Below are 21,566 nucleotides of genomic sequence, written 5' to 3'. Positions count from 1 at the left end.
CGGAAACTACAATTCCCAGAATGCCCCCCGCGATTCCCCAGCGCTACCCAATGGGAGGCATGAAAATACGAGGAGGCGGAACCATAAATCTGATTTACCAATGGAAGCTTCAGATACTGAGATAACCTCGCCAGCGATTGGCTCAATGGCTCTCGGCCTGGAAGGTCTCCGCCTCTCTACTTCCTGCCGCCAGAGAGCCCGGATTCACTTCCGGCGTGCGTTCGCCTTCTATTGCGCTCTGTTGTTAATGGCGGGCGGCGGCTGCTGAGCGGGACGCTGATAACCGCTGCCCGCACGGGGAAAGTCTCCCCTGACTCCCACTTTCTGCTCCCTGCCATTTCCGGAGCTCGCCAGCATGTCTGTGGTTCCACCCAATCGTTCGCAGACGGGCTGGCCCCGGGGGGTCACCCAGTTTGGCAACAAGTACATCCAGCAGACCAAGCCCCTCACCCTGGAGCGCACCATCAACCTGTAAGTGCGGCGCGGCCTTGGCGGACATCCCTGTCCTTGTGAGCGCTCATAGAGACGTTTCTGCTTCCCGCGCGCCTTCAGCGGGTCGGCGGGCTGCACGCCTCCCTGCCACCCCGACGCCCGCTCGGGGATGCCACTTTCCTCTCTTCCTCAGGCCCTTTCCTGGTCTCATAGCTCCTGGGGCTTAGAGTCCTTCTTGGAAAAGTTTCGTTCATTTGAAAACAGAGCTTGTTCCCATTCCTCTGTATTCAGTCATTCTGGTGAAATCGATGTTTGCTTTGAACTAATTTTTTTGTCACCTATCCGGAGGTAACCAGCTTCAAAATGTGGTTTTTCTTTCCGATTCAGTGTTTATACTTTCCCATCACGTGTAGGGTATTTCTTTGTGTGTTTTACTGGAAACGAATGGTGTAACAGCATCCTTTTTGCAGTTTTCACTTTAACAGAGTAAGATTTCGGGACATATCTGTATGCAAGAGTCTAGGGTGTTCCCCTCCTTTTAAGTGCTGTATAGTATTTCACCTAAGGAATACACCACCTTTAATCTGACTGTTCAGGGATACCTGGACTACCCTGTGCATTCACATGTCTTGTCTAACTCTGCAGCAGCATCCCGGGCACCAATAGGCCTCAGTTTGGGAGTATGGACGCTGTTATGGTGGTGGGGCTTTTAGATAGTGGACCGAACGAGAGTATTGCCTCAAAGAACCCATGGTGGGCTGTTTTATTTTCAACATACCTTTCTCTTTAAGCATATCATTGCATTTCAAGGTCACTGACATACATAATCTTGTGGTACAAGTAATTGGTATTTGGGATGTGTCTTGCTCAAGATATTGTCTGTATGGTTTTTGTTTTGTTTTGTTTTGGTACCAGTGGCGCTTAACCACTGAGACACATCCCCACCCCTTTTTATATTTTATTTAGAGACAGAGTCTAGCTAAGTTGCTGAGGCTGGCTTTGATCTTGGAGATCCTCTTGCCTCAGCCTCCCAAGCTACTGGAATTACAGGTGTGTGTTGTGTGTTTGGGAGGGTCAGTATGCTTTTTTTTTTTGGTTGATTTTTTTAGAGTTTGATTTTGAGGCAGTGTGGTGCTGACCATAACGGAGGACGTGACCAGTTTATACTGGTCTGTGTTTTAAAAAAATGCAAGGATTTGCTGCTTTTTTTTTTGGTAAGACAATCTAAGTGTTTTATATTCAAATAAAACAAGTGTCTTGAAATGGAAAGGATGTTTATTATTGTTGTTTGGCAAAGCAGTTGCTGGTTTGGAAATTTGGATAATAAAAATATTAGGTTTATAAAATTTGGAATTAGTTGATACTCATGTGTATAAATGTTAAAACCTTAGGTATTATTTACATTAACATGTAGTAGTGCTTTAATTTGATACTACTTTTAAAAAGTCCTCATATACGATTCCTATGAAACGGAAAAGACGAGTTCTTTTAAAAATGGATGAAAGCACAATTTCTGGATTATTTTCAGTCATGATGTGAACTAGGTCCCACTTGAGCTTTTGTTTGTTTTTGCATTGATTACTTGATTACTGGATCAGTTTGCAGCAGGCCATTATGTAGAATTGATGCTATGAACAAAACGTTTTGATTTTTGACCTTGTCTCAAAATAAAAAAAGGACTGGGGATGTAGCCCATTGGTAAAGCACCTCTGGGTTAAATCCTCAATATATTAAAAAAAAAAAAAAAGTTACGTATTAGGGCTGTGGATGTAGCCCAATGGTAAAGCACCCCTGTGTTAAATCCTCAATATATTAAAAAAATTATGAATCGATTTATAATACTTTTCTTTTCATATAAATATGATATTTAGAAATAATTGTGTTGTGAATGGCAATTACACTGGCTGAGTAATGATCTATTAAATTGAAAACAAGTCCCCTGTCCCCCAGAGTATTTTCATCTATGAAATACTGTGTGAATGCTTACTTTGTACCAGGCAGTGTGCCTAATACAGGATAAAGAGTGATAAGAAAGATGTAGCCAGCCCCTGCTTTATGATGCTTATAATAGAATAACATGTATGTATTTGGGCTGGCACTTTGATTTCACAGCTGAAAATTCAAACTTTTCATCTTGATAATATCTCCTTCTTGCTATGGGAGCTGGCTCTTTCAAAAGAGATGTGTTATCTTTCTAATTTAGGTTCTGAGAACTACCTGTTATGTAAAGTATTTTAAAAATATTACCTGACACATAGTGCTGTGTGCTCCTGCTAACATTGACAATGTTAATGTATTTTAAAGCTACTTTATTTTTGCCTAGAATTTGGCTTCTGTAATTAAAGTAACTTTTTTGTTTGGATAATTTTGATTTCCCTTTTCAAGAATGGCTGAGTGGCTAGACCCATTGGCCTGCCTATAATCCTAGTTGCCCTAGAGGCCAAGGCAAGAGGATCACAAGTTTGAGGCCAACCTCACCAACTTAGAACCTGTCTCAAAATAATAAAAAGAGCTGGGGATGTGAAAAGTGCCCTGGGTTCAATTCCCTTTAAAAAAAAAAAAAAAGTAGAATGGATTGGGTATGTAGTATGTCAAGGGCTTTTGAGAGAATGTGGCTAAGACATTTTTATTGAAAGGCTTATATAATCAAGGTATTACAGGGTGGCTTGTGATAAAATACACACGTGGGGTTTTAACTCTGTAAGGAAAAAATTGATCTTTACTAAATAAGATGACAGCTATCTTCAACAATATAAACCATATTTTGAGTTCTTGATAAGGAAAAGTGTATTCAGATTAGATATGATGGGTAGAAGATTCAAATGAGAGGGAAAGAATGAGGATACTGAATAGAATAATTTGCAGAATGCTAAGAAGGCCTCTTTGTAGGTTTAGAGAGGAAAGAACATAGGAACGTTGATATGGAAAAGCTTTTGGTGCTAGAAAAATTTGATCATAATTGACTGCGAGAAATGAAAAATAGAGAAATGCTTAGTATATAGGAAAAAGGGGATTAGCTATTAGCACCTATAGTTAATAGAATTTATGACTAGAGTATTAGAGGAATCAGGTTGGTAATTATTGATATAGCAGCCATGGTTTAAAACCAAAGTATTACCAATATCTAGATAACCACCTCTCTAAGCATTTAAGGGCCTTATAGTAGCATTATCTATGCCTGAAAGTTCATTTATGGGATAGCCACTTGATCATAATGGTTTTCTGATTTCAAGACTTCAGAGAGCAATATTCTGTTCTCTGCTATTTCATTTGTTAATTGTGTAACTTTAGGCAAATCCTAAGTCTCTGAGCACAAAGGTAACACTTTTGATTATGTTTTCTTTTGATGTAGTTGGTTTCTGTTATGGCAAATTATGGTTATCAGTTCTCATACTAGATGTTTATTTTTGGATCACAGGTACCCTCTTACCAATTATACTTTTGGTACAAAAGAGCCCCTCTATGAGAAGGACAGCTCTGTTGCAGCCAGATTTCAGCGCATGAGGGAGGAATTTGATAAAATTGGAATGAGAAGGACTGTAGAAGGGGTTCTGATTGTACATGAGCACCGGCTACCCCATGTGTTACTGCTACAGCTGGGAACAACTTTCTTCAAATTGTAAGTGGTGTTGGAATTAACAGCAAGACAACTTTTAATAGGCTGGCTGGCTTATTTAACAGTTTTAGTCCCTAGTCATTTATTCATTTCAACAAACACTGTTCAGTGGAGTCTTTTGAAAGGAAAAAAAGTGTGTTTTCTCCAGGAGAGTGGTCATTTATTTTTCTAAGCAGAAATCTGCACATTTCTATTATTATTGATGTTAATGATTGAGCTTGGAAGAAACCCCATGGAACAGATTAGTTCAAGCTCAGTTTCCAGATGTCAGCATAGTATTACTAAGAGCAATTGATGTTATTTCTTTCTTAGAATGGTGTTTTCTAGTCTCATTTTAATATAGTTCAATCATTTGACCTCATAAATCTTTTAATATTTACTTGGCCCACGGCTTTTTGATTAATTATATCAAAAAAGAAAGTTCTCAGAAACTTAGATTGAAATTCTTGAAAAATGTCCAGACCTAAACAATGTGGTCTATGCTTTCTGGGCATTTCTAGACTCCATTATTAGGGGATAGATTTCAGAAAGAATATTGGGATGAATTGGTGTCCAGTAGTTATCTTTATGTTTATACTGGGTTATATATTTTTTCTGTTTAAAACCAGCACAATATACTGTTAGTCTGATGAATTAACATTATGAATTCAACTTTCCAGAATGTTCTTTCCCCTGCTTTTGACATTTGTTTGTTCTGAGTGCCTTATATGACATTGAGAGAAATAATTACTATTGTATTTTTGTTGTTATTCCCAAATTGTATTAAGTTGAAAGCTGAAATTCTTAACCTTTATACAGACCTGGTGGTGAACTTAACCCAGGAGAAGATGAAGTTGAAGGACTAAAACGCTTAATGACAGAGGTATTTTTCTGTTTAACCACTTTGACGGTTTAATTGCCCATCTGAATATCATCAACTTATATATAATTTTGTTTTTGTCTTCTGAAAAGGATAAATTTATTTTGAATATTTAGTTTTTAATAAATACAGCTTAAACCTCAGTGTTAGTATAATGTTTATTTTCTGAAAGTTGAACTTATAAGTTTATCTAAACATTTTAAAAATTGAGATGTTGATATAACAATAATGATAAATAAAAACCCGCATTTCTTGAGTATTTACTATTCTGGACAGTGTTCTAGATGTTTTACATATAGTCACTCCTTTAATCATCACAGCAGCTCTGGGAAGTAGGTACTATTATTACTAATCCTATTTTACAGATACGGATACTGGGATATAGATAGTTTTGATATTATACTGCTACTGTGTAGTGGAGCTGGAGACATGAATGCTCATAGTTTCAAAATAAGTCTCTAAAATTTGCACAAATTGTACTACTTTTTTAAAAAAATCATTCTAGGGCTGGGGATGTGGCTCAAGCAGTAGCGCTCGCCTGGCATGCGTGCGGCCTGGGTTCGATCCTCAGCACCACAAACAAAGATGTTGTGTCCGCCGAGAACTAAGAAATAAATATTTAAAAAAAAAATTAAAAAAATCATTCTAATGTCTACCTCTTAATAGTTGCATTCAAATATGTAGATACTGAAAACTGTAGGTTGTTTTAATGATTGATTTTTTTTTCATATTTAAAATGCAGTCTTCCTCTAAATAATAAAATTAATCCATACCTTCTGCAAAACCCTTGATGCACAGAGAAGCAAAGGAGAACCAGAATTAAAATCACCTAAAGATAAACTTTAGGTATAAGTTCAACTTTCAGAAAATAAACATTATACTAACACTTGGGTTTAAGTTGTCATTATGAACTTATTTGGTTGGTTTTTCTAGTACTTGTTTCTTTTTAATATGATTTTTTTTTTAAATTGTTTTTTTATTTGTTGATAGACCTTTATTTACTTATATGGGTGCTGAGAACCGAACCCAGTGCCTCACAGGCAAGTGTGGTGCCACTGAGCCCCAGCCCCTTTCTAGTACTTGTTAAAGTGCGTTATAACTCTTCATTTCCTGTGCTTGGACTTACGTAGATTGAATCTACCTGCTTACCTATGCTTCTGAAAACCCCACCAAAGAGGCAGGAAAGGGATATCTTTAAAAACATATGAATCCAATAGGATTGAAGGAGTGCAAAAAGAAACAACATAATTTTTGGAGGAGCTAGGAGGGGCAAATAATGATTGACTTAGCAGAAGCCTCAGTCCAGAAGGAGAGCAGAATAGAATTTAACAGTGAACAACACCAGAGTCTGAGGAATTAGAGGTGCCAGGTACATATGAAGGTCGGTGCTTGAATGGGTTGAAAGCTAGATAAGTCTGTATAAGATAAATGTATTGTAGGGCTGGGGTTGTGGCTCTGTGGCAGAGAGCTTGCCTGGCATGTGTGAGACACTGTGTTTGATTCTCAGCACCACATATAAATAAATTAATAAATAAAGATCCATCGACAATTAAAAATATGAAATAAAAGGATGTATTTATATAGCTAGATTGTCTTCTCCTACTCTGTACAATTAGGCAGAGTGGCTGGGGATTGATTCTACAGAGAAAGCAGTGGAATCAGAGAATGAAACCTTCAATGAAAGGTTTAGGGGATGGGTAGAAGTAAGTGAAAGTTTCCGTCCTGAATAATGTCTCCAACTCTGAAGCGAGCTCAGAGCATCTAGTGATAGATGGAGCAGAACTATATAAAAAAATTTCCGGCCAGCTGACGGAATGTTAACAATTAGGCTTACATACCCAGGCAGAAGGCTGAAGATTTTGTTTCTGGAGAGAGGGACCAGTCTAAGGAAAACTCCCAAGTGATGCTATTTGGGAGTCTTCCTGAAGAAATAGCATAGCCCTGCCATTCATCACCCAGAGATGTTAATTAAACCTCTTATGCTTTATCCTTAATTGTGAGCAGATAACAAGTATGCTAGACTTGTGGGAAAGGCTTTTTAATAAGAGAGGTCAAAAGAAGCAAAAGGGGGCTGGATGTTGCTCATTGGTAGAGTGCTTGCCTGGCATGAGCAAGGCCCTGGACTCCATCTCTAGTACTACAAAAGTACATGTGTACATACATACATTTTTAAAAAAATGGAATTCAAGAGAAGTGGAAAATTCAGTGACAAAACTGTGATTAATTTTCTTGGTACAATAAGAGAAGATATTGTGGGTCTGGGGTTGTGGCTCAGTGGTAGAGCACTTGCCTTGAATGTGTGAGGCACTGGGTTCGATCCTCAGCACCACATAGAAATAAATAAATAAAATAAAGGTATTTAAAAAAAAGGGAAGATATTGTATCTATGAGACAAAGCGTCCTTTAAAAAAGATTTTAACCAACCCAAAATAAAACCTCATGAATATTTTTTAAAATGTTAGGGCAAAAAACTCAGTGGTGGGTTAAAAGGTAGTTCATACTATCAGAAAATAAAATGAAAAGATAAAAAGAATGTAGATTAGAAAAAATTCAAAATTAGTGTTCGTTTTTAAAATGACCAATATAAACTATAGGTAAATAGAACTGAGGAATAAGAATTAGCAAAACGTAATTTGAGACAATTTCCCAAGCCCAAAGGACATCTGAAAAGACCTCCTGGCCTGCCCTCTATAAAGAGTATTTAAAAATCCACCCAAAGGTACATCATTATGAATATTTAGACCAATGATGATAGAAGGTACTCAAAGCTTCCAAAGAGGAGGGGAGTGGCTAGGCAGCCATACACGTTAATACAAGCATCAAAATCAGAAATGGCATCAGACTGCCAACAAAGAATACTAGAAGCTAAAAGATACTAGAGCATGCTCCTGTAATTCTGAGAGAATGTGATTTCCATCCTAGCATTTCCTGTCTAAAGTCTTACATGTCAAGGGTACAGGTAAAATAGTTATTTCCAGACATGAAGAGATTCAAAAACTGGTATTATTCCTTGTACCTTTGCTTAGCAAACTTCAGAGGGTTTTCACTACCACAATGAGGAAGTAAACTAAGACTGAAGACATAGGATCAGAATATTAGAGAGCATCAAACTGTAGGAGAAAGGTCAAGGGAAGCCCTAGGACTCTAGCTGTGTGAAGCAGGGCTGAGTGCATCTAGTATAGATTGGAGCATAACATCTCTTTGAAAAAGTGAAATTGATAGAGTAATTTGATGCTTAAATTGAGAAGAAATTTAAATTATTATGTGGGAATAAATATAGTGATAGTAAATGAAATCAAACATTTATCAACTCTAAAGAAAAAATAGTTGTAAAAATAAGGAAATGTAATTGTCATTTACTAGTCACTATTGTGACTGATCTACCTAAGTATATTAATTTGTTGATAATGAGAGAATGTAAGGAGAAAAAGTATGAGTGGGTGATATGGTTTTAATATCTAAATTCTCTTGTGTAATAGAGGGAGATAATAGGGTTCTTCTAGGTTTTTAAAATTGAAAAGTAAGCCTGGTGCGTTGGCACATTCCTGTAATCCCAGCTGCTCAAAGTGGCTGAGGCAGTTAGATCTCAAGTTCAAAGCTAGCCTCAGCAACTTAGGCCCTAAGCAACTTAGTGAGACTATTTCAAAATAAAAATAAAAAAGCCTGGGGATGTAGCTCATAGGTTAAGTGCCCCTGGGTTCAACCTCTGGTTATCCCCTCCCCAGCAATAAAATAAAAGTAATTAAGAAATGGTCATAAAGGAATGTGTTTAAAAATGTAACTTTACATTGGATAAATCTGACAAACACAACCTCAACCAGGTGATAAAGGTTGGTATTAGTGGTAAGTGGTACCCTTGATGTGATGCTGTAAGAGTGGCACTTTGCCTCTGTGGTCCTCCTCCCAAAGATTCATTATCTCAGTCTAATTGAGAGACTTTCTACAGAAGCTGACCAATAGACTTCAGAACTGTCAAGATCATCAAAAACAAGGAAAGTCTGAGAATCTGACATAGTCCATAGGAGCCCCAGGAGAAATGATGACCAAATATATTGTGATATCCTAAATGGGATCTCAGGACTCAGAAAGGACATTGGGTGAAAAGCTAAGGATTTCTGAGTAAAGTATGGATTTCAATTGGTAATTATGTATTGGTATTGGTTCATTAGTTACAAAAGGAGAAACCAGGTGTAGGACACATGGAAAGTCTTTGAACTATCTTTATGAGTTTTCTGGTCGGGTAAAACAGTATGTTTAAAAATAGAGGCAACAGAGGAATAGACAACTGAGTTGAATGTTGCAGCCAGTGGGAACAGGTGAAGCGGAACAGATAACTTCCCTTTCTTACTATATGAACCTTGTAGAACCATTTTTGAACAATGAAAATGTGTAGATTATAATTTTGATCAAGTTAACTAAGTTTAATGTTACACAGAATAATAAAAACGAAGATTGTGTATTTTGAAAATATTTCTAACTTGGTTAGGTAGAGGATTTATAGAAGCTCTATTTGATTCTAGAGAAACTGTTGTATTGCTGGTTGATGTAATTGACTGATGAACTTGGGTTTTTTGTGTATACCCAGAGCACAGTAACAGATTTGTTGGCCCTATATAGCATTATGTTCATAGTAGAATGCTAATTTTGAACCAACAGTGTCTATCTTGGGCAGAATGACATAGATAATAAACAAGGAATTATGGAGACGAAGTATATAAGGAAGGTACATTAACTAGCTGTATGTCTATACTAGGAGTGCTGCCAGAAATAGTCTCTTCATCAAAGAAGGGTGTTCGTGAGTAAGTATATTTAGTTTACTAGCTATGTCATTTCTTTTGACAGATACTGGGTCGTCAAGATGGGGTCCTGCAAGACTGGGTCATTGATGACTGCATTGGTAACTGGTGGAGACCAAATTTTGAACCTCCTCAGGTCAGTGTTCAGTTATCTTTGCTGGGCATTTGGAGAAACAAAAAGATGATTAAATTCTAGACATTTAAAAAATGATCAAAGTACTATTTGACTTTGAGTTTTCTTTTCTCCCCTCCTTCATTTAGTTAACAAATGACAATGCCACATATTCATTCCTTTCAAAGGAAAAATTTAAAAATATACAAAAGTGGAGAGACTAGTAATAAATGAATCCTGTTACTATCAATCACCAACTCATGATCATACATGTTTTTATCTGCTTAGATTTTTGTGAGGCAAACCCTAGATATCATTTCACTTGTAAATACTTCAGTTTGAATCATAAAAGATAAGGACCTTTTAAACATACATACATTATTGTACTAAAAAGTGAGAAATAATTCATAATATATTCAGTCACTGTTTTTACTGTCTTGATTATTTCTATTTTATATTTGTTTCAATTAGCATAGTTTTTTTTTTTTAACTCCTACAGGTGTCTCTTTCTTTTTGTAATTTATTAATGATGAAAACAGGCTATTTAAAGTCTTAGTGTTTCCTTTGCTGATTTGCATCCCCCTTTTTTCACTGGACACGTATTTCTTTCTCCTGTATGTCCTATAAATTGATAGTTTGATCAAAAGATTGAATTCAGTCTTTATGTGGGGAGAAGAGGGAGTAACAAGGCTTATCATTGATGATATATTTATATATCTATTCCTGTGTAACAGATTACAGGTTGAGCATTCCTAAAATCAAGCATTTAAGTCCAGAGTACTGTGGTTGACATGACACTCAAAAAGTTTTTGGTTTTAGAATTTTTTATTTTTTAATTAGGGATATTCAACTGGTTAAGTCTTTACCAGTATTCCAAAAATCTGAAAAAAATTCCAAAATCTGAAGTGCTTTGGTTCTAAGCATTTCTGATAAGGTATAATCAATCTATACCTCAAAACTTAGTGGCCTAAATAACAGAAATGTGTTATCTTAGTTTCCCAGGATTAGGCATCTGGAAACTACCTTGCAGGGTAGTTCAGCTTAGGGTCTCATGAAGTTAGATTGGCAACTGGGACTGCATCGCTGGGATAGGCTCTGATCCCAAGCTCACATGTAACCCCTCAGTTCCTTCTGGGGTGTTGGACTAAAGGCTTTAGTTTTTGCTGACTGTTGACACAAGGCCTCCCTCAGTTACTTGTCATAAGAACATCTCCAAAGGATAACTTTCAGTAATGCAACTGGCTTCCTCAATTGGCTTGTAATTGAAGAGGTGGTGGGTGTCAGTGAAAGTGACCATAGGGGAAGCTACAGTTTCTTATACCTCATCTAAGCAGTGGAATACCATTGATGCTGATGTATGTTATTGATCACCTTCTAGTGCATTGGGAGAACACTCCACAAAGGTGTGAATGCAAGGAGACAGGGATCATTGGGTGTCATCTAGAGGCTGGCATCCCCATCTGGTATTTAGAATATCTGGTTGTTTCGTTTTATAATATTAACTAATTGATGAGAATTTCCTGGATCTGTGAATTCATTAGGTTTGTAACACTTATGTAAAGACAAATTGTTGCTTATTTATAAAGAGGTGTATAATGTGTATAAGAAAAAATATTCTTTTTTTCTTTTACTTACCAGTTTTCAGAAGAATGAGTTCATTATTTAGCATCCTGCAGACACTTGACTTTCTTCAAAATAAGACATAGACTTTGGTGCAGATAGTTCTGGGAAGTGATTATAGGAAACAGAAGAGTATAGGGAGAGAAGGAGAGGAGAGTAGCAGCTGCAGAATTTTTTTTTTTTTTTTTAAAGGAGGAGGAGGAACATTATTATTGATCTTATTACAACTGAGGGCAACTAAATGAATCCAGCTAAGGACTATCAGCAGCCATGTGGACTGTACTTCAGAATTGCCCATCAGAAAGACAGAGAGCAGACTCTTTCCCTGCCGCTGCTGAGTCCCACAGAGGCTCAGGTACATTCAAGATTGGCTTTACCCATCTGGTATAAAGCGGCTGGAGGTATGATGGACGTCAATATTGAAGACTGTCCTCATCCATGAAGGCCTTACACATGGAATATGCAAAGCTGCTGGAACCTTAGATAAGAGACAAGCCCAGGGGCTGGGTTGTGGCTCAGTGGTAGAGTGCTTGCCTAGCACGTGCACCACATAAAATAAAGGAATAAAATAAAGCTAAAAAAAAAGGAGAGACAAGCCCATCTTTGTGTGCTTGCATCCGACTGTAATGAGCCCATGTGTGTCAAGTTCGAGGAGGCCCTTTGTGCTAAGCACAATATCAGCCTAATTAAGAGAGATGACAGCAAGAAACTGGGAGAAGAGGTAGGCTTCTGTCAAATTGATTGAAAGGGCAAATCTCTTAAAGTGGTTAACAGTTTTATAGTGCTTAAGGACTATGGCAAAGAATCTAAGGTCAAGGATGTCATCAAAGAGTACTTCAAATGCAAGAAATAAGCAAATTAAAAGAATGTGGTTTGTGCACACACATATACACACATAGAAAAGAAGAAAGAAGGCCAGAGACCCCTCTCCCCATCGTGTGAGAGTTACATTAACTCCCTTGCACTTTCATGTTGGGTCTGAGCATGAGTTGAGAGATGTTTCAGGGTTTGGAAAAGCTTAGATTCTGAAAAACAGGGAGCGGAACAATAGCAGAAAGCAGGGAAATTTCTGACACTTCCAAACACAGCTGCCCTGAAATCTGAGGGAGAATGTGGTTCTGTCATATTGGGCATAAAAATCATGTTTTAGGGGCTGGGGCTGTGGCTCAGTGGTACAGAGCTTACTTAGCATATGTGAAGCACTGGTTCAATTCTCTGCATCACATAAAAAAATAAAGATATTGTGTCCAGCTACAACTACATTATATTTTAAAAAGTACATTTCAGTAACCTTTTGAAGTGTCAGTATGACCTCAGGAATTTAAATATATTTGATGTATTTTACAATCTATTGTAGTGATTGATAATGTTATTGATGCTTAGATTTTCCTACTTTGGCTGGTGAAGGAACATCTTAAAGTTGGGTCCTGCATTCTTTTGGCCAAAGGCCCTGTGGCTTGATATCTTCTTTGCATGACAGGATGTTCTAGGTTAAGCAATCCACAAAATATTGGCCAAACAAATGATGATTCTGTACTTTCTCATTTGACTGTCTTGCATAGCAGAGGGATAGGAGGACACAGGGCTTGAAAGTGCTAGTGCACACTGCTAGTGCACACTGCCTAAGAATTGCCGAGAACACATCTGTCTGTGTCCTGGCTTTAATTCCATACAGAAAAAAAAAATTGCTTTTTGTTCAAAAAGACACAGAGCAAACAAATCCCATCATTATGTACAGCTATAATGCACCAATAAAAAAATGTGGAAAGAAAAAAATAATCAGAGCAATTATTCTTAACTGGTTTTGGTTTTTTGAACATTATCTGACCTAATTGGAAATTGCTTTACAGTCTACTTTCTGAATACTCTCATCCATCTCCCCTGCCATGGTCCTAGAATGCTTCCCTTTGCTGAAGTCCTGGCAGTATCAGGTACAAAAGGATTGTATGGTTATTTAGTAAACCTAGAATTTTAGGTAAGCCCCAGTGGGAAGAAGTTACAAAATTATAAGCTCCCTACAGTCTTTTCAGATAAGAGTGTAATTGCCTTAGACATTAACTCCAGGACTGTAGAAGACAGGCTTAAAAAAAAAAAAAAAAAAAAAAAAGGAACTGTAGCTTCAAGTGGAAGAAAATTAGGGTAATGGCACTCACATTGGTTTGGTCACAGTTGGGTACTTTTGTTATATGGGAGCCACAGGTTTTATTTTTAATTTTTTTTTTTATGTGCTATTTAAGTCACTTCTCAGATCTTTGCTGCTAGTGTGTTTGTTTCTCTGCTGCTAATGTGTCTAAGGGACCTCCAAAGCCTTGGACATCACCTCAAACCATTTTCTTTAGGAATGGCTGTGATGTATAATGAACCTAGCCCGAATTCTGGTTAGGAGCCAGTGAGTAACACGATGAAAAGCAACATAGACTTTTATAATTAGATAAAGAGTTGAACAGATGCTGTTGAATTTTGGCTTCACTACTTAGCAGAGTCATCTTGGGAAACGTTCTTGGTCTCTTTTAGTAGAAGTTATAAAATGTAGATGATGATAATACCTCCTTTTGGCAGCATCTACTTTTTTTCTACCTTCCCTTTATGTCTATTTTCAGCACTTTTTAATTCTCTTGCCCTCAAATAAAACTCCAGAAGCAAAATAGATTTCTGAATGTATTGTGGGGAGATATAGCAGAAGTTTTTGTTAAGTATACATGGTAGGGTTGGGGGAAAAATCCCTTAGGTTTTTTTTTTAATTCTTTAAATAAAATTTTGGTGGATTGAACTCAGGCCTTCACATATGCTGGTCAGGCAATCTACCACTCAGTTATGCCCCTAGCCCTAAAACTGTTCATTCTTACCTAGTAGTTTCTTTCTCTAATTCTTTTTATCCCTTTAAATTGTCTAAAATATTTTCTCCATTTTACCAAGCAATTATACTTTGTCCAACTGGCAGAACTCCGCTTACTTGGCTTGTCTAGTGTATGCTGTGTATGTGTAGTTGGGAGGGTTGTTGAGGGAAGAAGGAACACAAAGCATCTTGTCAAATACCTCACAGGATATATTTAAACTTTTAACAAAGTAAACATGTTCCACATAGGATTCTAGAGCATTTTACCTTGTAATGATATTTTAAAACAGTAATGACACTAAAGTCAAACTTCATCATGTTGTAAATTTCTTAGGGCCATAAATAATGTGACTTCATATTTAGTTGTCTTGAATTTTATATTTTATATTCATATAAAATAACAAGTACTTATAACTACTTGTTATTTTATATGAATGAAAATACTTATTTATTAGTATATTTTTTAGGTAATCCATCCTGGTAATTGGAAAACTAGAAAATAATATTCTACCATCAGTTTACAGTGTATTGGGGAATAAACATATAAAGAAATAAACACATGTGATGGAGTACATGTTAAATTAAAATTGTGTTTAGAATATAAAGAACTTGGTCTGAGAAGGGTTTGTAGTTGGCCTTAGCGTCTGAAATGTGAGATATTGATAATTAAAAGGTGGGGAGGTAGAAAGAATTGTTGGTTTTGAAAACTACAAATTACTCTCATTTGTTATTTTAGTATCCATATATTCCTGCACACATTACAAAGCCTAAGGAACATAAGAAGTTGTTTCTGGTTCAACTTCAAGAGAAAGGTAAGTTTTTTTTGGTGGGGGGGGGGTGGGGGTAATAGGGATTAAGCTCTGGCACTTGACCACTGAGCCATATCCCCAGCCCTATATTTAGAGACAGGCTCTCACTGAGTTGCTTGTGCCTGGCTTTTGCTGAGGCTGGCTTTGAGCTCATGATCCTTGTGTCTCAGCCTCCCAGGTCACTGGGATTACAGTTGTCCACCACAGTTATTTTGTTTTTTGAAGGTACATCTAAACACTTGTAGAATGTTTTCAAGGATATTTCTATTTGTGTTTTTTCCCAGGTTACTAGAGTTTTTTTGTTTATTTTTAATTGTAAAACCAAAAAACGTGGCATGTTCATGCAGAATTACTTTAGTTTCTCTTAGTTGTGCCAGTCGTGGTATTGAGGGAAAAGTAAATTTAGAACCTAACATACCAGATTATAGTAGTATTTTTCATTTTTTGCCAGAGGTGGGAGGGAGTCTAGGGATTTAACCCAGGGACAATTTACTACTGAGCCACATCCTCACCCCACCCCCCTTGTTTTTTTAATCTTTAGTTGTAGATAGACATAGTACCTTTTTATTTGTTTATTTTTATGTGGTGCCGGGGATCAAACTCCACCACTGAGCCACAATCCCAGCCCATCCTTAGCCCTTTTTATTTTTGATTTTGGGATGTGGTCTCACTAAGTTGCTTAGGGCCTTGCTGAATTGCTGAACTGGCCTTGAACTTGCTAGCTCAGCCACCTGAGCCTCTGGGATTATAGGCAAGCGTCACTATGCTTGCAGATGATGGTATTTTAATACTTTTTCAGCTCTTGGTATTGATTTTCATATTGTGAAAAACTAGTGAAACCTTAAAGAGAGTCTTGGCCTGTTATGTGATTTAACAAGAAATGATTCCATTTTTTACAAAGGTTTTATAATGGGATTCAAAATGAATTATAACCCCAAGGCTATTTTTTCCTTTCTCCTGGAGCAGTACTTATAATAAAGTTGTACATGTTGTTAATACCATGGATCTCTTAAGAGAATCGGTTAGTTTCAAATGTGTGACTGATCTCTAGCATAGAAGACACAACCAAAATGTATTGATGAGAATTATCTTTTTTTCTTAGACGTGTTTTTCAGATTTAAAATTGTGTATTAATTTGAAATAAAGTAGAATTAGTGACTATATGAGAAGTTACAGAAAACGAATCCTGTTTTGTTTATTTTAGCATTGTTTGCAGTCCCTAAAAATTACAAGCTGGTAGCTGCACCACTGTTTGAATTGTATGACAATGCACCAGGATATGGACCCATCATTTCTAGTCTCCCTCAGCTGTTGAGCAGGTATGGAAAGTTGCACATTTTCTCATCCATTTAAATTGTCAAATTTAAAATATTCAGAGCCACTTGAGAAGGGGCAGTTCACAAAATCTGGTATTTAAGGAAACTAAAACTGTAGGTTGACTCTTGGGGTCAAGTGTAAACCAATTGGCATGATGTTCTGACATTTATGTAACTGCTTCCTGAGATCTGATATTCTCTATAGTTAAGCTTGAGTTCTTCATTCAAAAAGGTAGTGGTGAAATAGTCAACAGTGTATAAGGGAGTCTATATAAAACTGTGGAAATTGAATCTCTTGGTGTAATATATTCTCTTTCCTTTTTGGAATTTACTATATTTGGCTTAAATTAGGGCATATGAGATTAATTTCCAAATTTTTACATGGAGTTTAAATTTTTAGGCAGATAAATTGATGAGAAATGGATTTTTTAAAAGTTGTATTGGTTAAAGTTTTTAGAACTAACCACAGATAAGAATTGTATAATACCATGGTGATTATGGATGTAGAGTTTATGTCAGTGTTTATATTTGAATTATACTTTCAGTAGTGATAATGTGACCTTGGACAAACTTTTATACCCATTTGTGTGTTTCTTCTTCTGTATATGAGAAAAAAGTGGAACAACATGCAAATGTTTAGAACAGTGCTAGGTTCCAGGTAAGTACTAAATAAATGCTAGTGTAAAAACTACTTCAATAGTGATTTTAGCCCTGTATGAAAGCTTGTTAAATATGAAATCAGCCTACTTAGTCACTAATCAAACTTGGTCTTTTGTTCTTCCACTTTGGTCTCTTGATGAGTTATAAGTTGAAGTATGGTATATGAAAAAAAAAATTGATGGGCGTGGTGGTGCACAGTGGCTTGGATAGTTGAGACAGGAGGATTGCGAGTTCAAAGCCAATCTCAGCAAAAAGCGAGCCGCTAAACAACTCAGTGAAACCCTGTCTCTAAAATTAAAGTACAAAAATAGGGCTTGGGATGGGGCTCTATGGTTGAATGCCCCTGAGTTCAATCCCCAGTACTCAAAAATGAAAAGAAAAAAAAAAGTGTTCATTTAAACTCCTACCTGTCGGGTGTAGAACTGTGCTGAGTGATCAGAATACAAGGACATGTAAAAACTTTTCCTGCTTTCAAGGAACTTGATAATTGACAATTAATCAAATATATAGTCTTTAATTTTTTTTCAATATAAATATCCAGCAACACTTATCTAATGTAGAAGGTAATGATTGGTGAGGTACAAAATGGTAATCATGTCAAGGGAGGGTAGAAACATCCTGATAGTTTCCACTGTAGATGATAAGGGAACCAATGTAACAAATACTGTTTTTAATAAAGGTATTGTTCTTTTTAAAATTCAGGTTCAATTTTATATACAACTGAATACCTGCAGCAGAGGAGAAGTAAAAGAAGCCGTCTCTGTGAGCACAGCTATACACAGTGTAGAAGAATTTTGTCTTAGTAAAGTTTTTTTGGTTTTTATTCCTTTCCCAATCCCTAAATTGCCGCCAACTTTCTATTGTTTGAATAGTAAAGTTAATATGAGGAACTAGAGAGTGGTGTAAACAAATGTGATAATGTTTATTTACTTTTGGTTCTACTCATAATTTTTTGTACAACATTAAAGAAAGCAAACTTCTTTCTATTTGTATTCTTTTTTTTAATTTCTCATTAAACTTTGAAAAGCTCAAAAGTTGAGGATTGTTTTTTCCCTCCTTTAGGCTAGTGAATGTTAAAACAGTGGCAGTTTAGATTAGTTGAGTTTGTGGGACCCTGGCTCCAGTACCATTTGGGGGCACATATTCCAAACCCATTACTGATATTTATGATGAGGATCTTTCATTACTTTTGGGAGCTAATTTGTCTGATTGAGTCCAAGGTGCAATTCCTGTACCACATTTTACACTCTTGTGAATTCTCTTGCTGAGAACTCCCGGGATATTAACTTACCAGTATGTTTTACAGCCATCTAGGCCTTAGTAACAACAGATATTAAACATATGGGAAATAATTAAAATATGCTGGGTTAGCAAAGTCATGGGAATTGGTACAAAAAAGAGACCCTTCTAGATGGAGCTCATGTAGTGTTGTTTTTTATACAGTGGGGTTATTAATTATTTGTGCTATTGTGAAATTGTTTTTTAATTATCTTTAGAGCCATGGTAATACTATTAGGTTATAAAGTCTCAGCTTGCAGAGTTATCTCAACTAACTTGAGTTTATATCCATAGAGACGGAAACCTTGTTTTAGCAAGTGACAAAAGCTTTAAAAAAATTTTTTTTTTTTGAATAATCAAAATCAACTGAACTCTGGGTACAGGGTAGAAGACAGCTTTTGTCAGCATAAGAGAAAAGTACCAAATTTTTAAAAACTTATATGAACACCATCCAGTTAGGTTCAATGGGACTCTGCTGGTTGCACCATTACTTTATGGTCGAAAGTATATTGTTTATGCCTTATTATAGACTTGTTGACTATAGGATTAATGTGAAAGAAATCTTGCAAGGTATAGCTTGCAAGTTTGGTAAGTTTTTGATAGGTAGAGATGAACTTTTGATTAGTCCATATATTTTTATGGTACTGATCAAAAGGCTGGTATGCTGAATATGGAGTGGTCAAAGATACGTCATGCTCTTCCCTATTCAGACCTGATCGGGCCAAGAGTGGCTGAGGAATTGTAAACATTCACATTTATTTAGTTGGAGTCATGTCAGATCTTCGCACGGTTGTGAAGTAGTGACTGTACCTGTGCTCATTCTTTGTAATAGGTGAGTACCAATCTTCCTGACCAAAAGTGAAGAGTTTTGTCCTTTAAAAAAGTCACTAATCCTTTGAATAGTCCTCTTCCCTCAAGGGCTAACAGTCTTGTCCAGCTGATCTACATTAGCATATTTCTAATGTTTAGTTTTACTGGTTAGAGTCTTTAGTTGATCCTTCAGGTTGGGGAATATAGAGATGCAAATGGGTTGATCCAGTTCACTTCCTGCTTTGGCATCTAAGTGAAAAGATAACATTTCAGATGTGAGCTCTTGCAATTCTGGGAAGGTGGTGATTTAAACATGCTGTCAGTCTAAAAAGTGTTTGAGTTGAAGTCATCTGATTCAAGGCCAGTTATTGCCCTTTGTAACTCACACTTTGACCTAGAAAATCTTGGTCACTTGTACAAGTTCTACAGTCAGTCATCTATATACCAGAACCTAGTGAGCAAAACCTTTAAGTTGGCTGGGTTACTGATCTTGGGATGTAAGAGATCTGGTTTTGAATGTAAAATTCATATTGCACAAACACCAACTAAAACTTGGATCCCAATATTCTAAGTTTCATAGTGGATATAGAACCTGAGGGATTAAAATTTGGTTTGTTTCTTTTAAGCCTTAAAAGAGAATGTGGACACTGATTAATGTTAAAATTGTCTGATTCATAATTTCTTACCATACTCCTTCAGGGACTGTTTTAAAATTTGCATTCCAATGGTCTTCATGCTAAATATTGGATAGTTTTTAAGCCCTTGATTAACAGGCATATTTTTCAGTACTTACTATGTCCCAGGTTGTCTACAAATGAAAGCCCACCTTTGCAATTTATAACCAGGATTTATGCTATCTTATTTTCCATGAGTAATCCAAGTAGTACATATTCTGTTTAAAACAGTATACTAAGTGGCACTATAAAATGTTTATAATAAAGTAGGGGGAGGAACTTTTTAGTTCAGTTTTAGTTCTTGTTTGAAGTCATATTCAGTATTGACATCCCTTTAGAGGAAAATGAGATTTTTTTTAATGCTATTTTAAGCATTTTAATTTTTTTCCTCCTTTTTTAAAAAAGTAGGCAATACTTAAAATGGCATAGTTCTGTACATAATTTGTACTGTAACATTTCAAAATTTTTGAATAACCAGCATTCAGTTATTTTTGGAATTTAAAAGTCCCATTAAATTAGCATTAATTGTATTTGGATAAAATGTAATAACGAAATAGCAGGTCTGTTTTCTTACAAAAGAGTTGGAGGACGACCTTCACATTCATCAGGCCAGCAACTGTCAGCTTAGTTTCCTTTCTTAAATAATCTGACACTTAGGTCCTCAGCTATTACTACTTGCTCAGTCACCTGAGATGAAATGCTTAGAGTTGCTTTTCCATATTTTAGTTCCTCAAACTTTTTACTATTATGTTTGGAACAATGTGTCCTGATCGCTAAGGCTGTGGCAGAGAATTTGCAGCTTTAGATGTTGCCTTGCCAAAGAAGGCTTAGTGGGTTTTCTCTGTAATACAAGTCAGCTTCTGTAATATAAGACTTGATGTTCCTATACTTATTCCACTTGTTTTTACATCACTTATTGTATGGGTTAAACTCATTTCAAGGGATTTGCTTTTGTTATTTAAATGTGTAATGACAGCCTAGGATTCCCAATGAATCTGGAGGCTGAAGCAGGAGGACTGCAAGTTCAAGGCCAACCTCAGCAACTTAGCAAGACCCTGTTGCAAAATATAAAATTTAAAAGGCTGGAGATATAGCTCAGTGGTAAAACACCCCTGGATTCAATCCTCAGTACCTGCTCCACCCCAAGAAAATAAACGTATAATGAGAAATAATAAATAAAACTTATTTGACTTGAGCCATGCTTCACCCCCCCCCCAGCCCTAAATTTCTATTGTTCTTTTGTTTTGTCATGTTGGGGATTGAACTCAGGACCAATTAGTCTACCACTGAGCTATGTTACCATCTCCATAAAATGCATTTTAATATTTGTTCATAAGTATCAAACCTGTTTTGTGGGAAAAAGCACTAAGACCTGTAAGTCTAAATTAAGCCAAGTTAGGTGTATTTTTTAATCCCAGGAGTTGTCAAGAATAAAGTTGGGAAGGTATGTTGATTAACAGCCAAGTGCAGACAAACACGTCTAACCTCAGTGACTTGGGAGGCTGAGGCAGGAAGATTGCAGCTTTGAGGCCAGCTTCAGCAATTTAGTGAGGCCCTAAGCCACTTAGTGAGACCCTGTTTTGAAATTAAATAAAAAATGCTGGGGAATGTAGCTCAGTGGCAAAGCATCCTTGGGTTCAATCCCCAGTATCCCGCCCCCCCCCAAATATATTGGTTATGCTGTTCTATTGAAGGAAAAATCAATGTTTAAAAACTGAAACCTTTGGCTGGGGGTGGAGCTCAGTGGT

At 36.6% G+C, this 21,566-nt stretch overlaps 1 protein-coding gene and 1 pseudogene across 1 annotated transcript; both read left to right on the top strand.

Moving 5' to 3' along the window:
* Positions 1 to 227: 227 nt before the first annotated feature.
* Nudt21 (nudix hydrolase 21) lies at positions 228 to 18,093 on the top strand. The gene is made up of 7 exons (XM_076838950.2): positions 228 to 471; positions 3,851 to 4,051; positions 4,847 to 4,910; positions 9,750 to 9,839; positions 15,008 to 15,083; positions 16,285 to 16,399; positions 17,759 to 18,093. The coding sequence occupies exons 1-7, from the start codon at positions 356 to 358 to the stop codon at positions 17,778 to 17,780; spliced, it is 684 nt and encodes a 227-aa protein (XP_076695065.1). The 5' UTR covers positions 228 to 355; the 3' UTR covers positions 17,781 to 18,093.
* LOC143383974 (small ribosomal subunit protein eS12-like) lies at positions 11,402 to 12,288 on the top strand (annotated as a pseudogene).
* Positions 18,094 to 21,566: the final 3,473 nt, after the last annotated feature.

Source organism: Callospermophilus lateralis, chromosome 18 (assembly GCF_048772815.1).
Source record: "Callospermophilus lateralis isolate mCalLat2 chromosome 18, mCalLat2.hap1, whole genome shotgun sequence".
NCBI lineage: Eukaryota > Metazoa > Chordata > Mammalia > Rodentia > Sciuridae > Callospermophilus > Callospermophilus lateralis.
Note: the sequence above shows the minus strand (reverse complement) of the source record. Positions and strands in the feature narration are given on the sequence as shown.

Coding starts and splice junctions, on each gene's coding strand:
- Nudt21 (XM_076838950.2), top strand. CDS start 356: ATGTCTGTGGTTCCACCCAATCGTTCGCAGACGGGCTGGCCCCGGGGG. Junction 9,840..15,007: donor CAAATTTTGAACCTCCTCAG/GTCAGTGTTCAG, acceptor TTGTTATTTTAG/TATCCATATATTCCTGCACA. Junction 15,084..16,284: donor GGTTCAACTTCAAGAGAAAG/GTAAGTTTTTTT, acceptor TGTTTATTTTAG/CATTGTTTGCAGTCCCTAAA.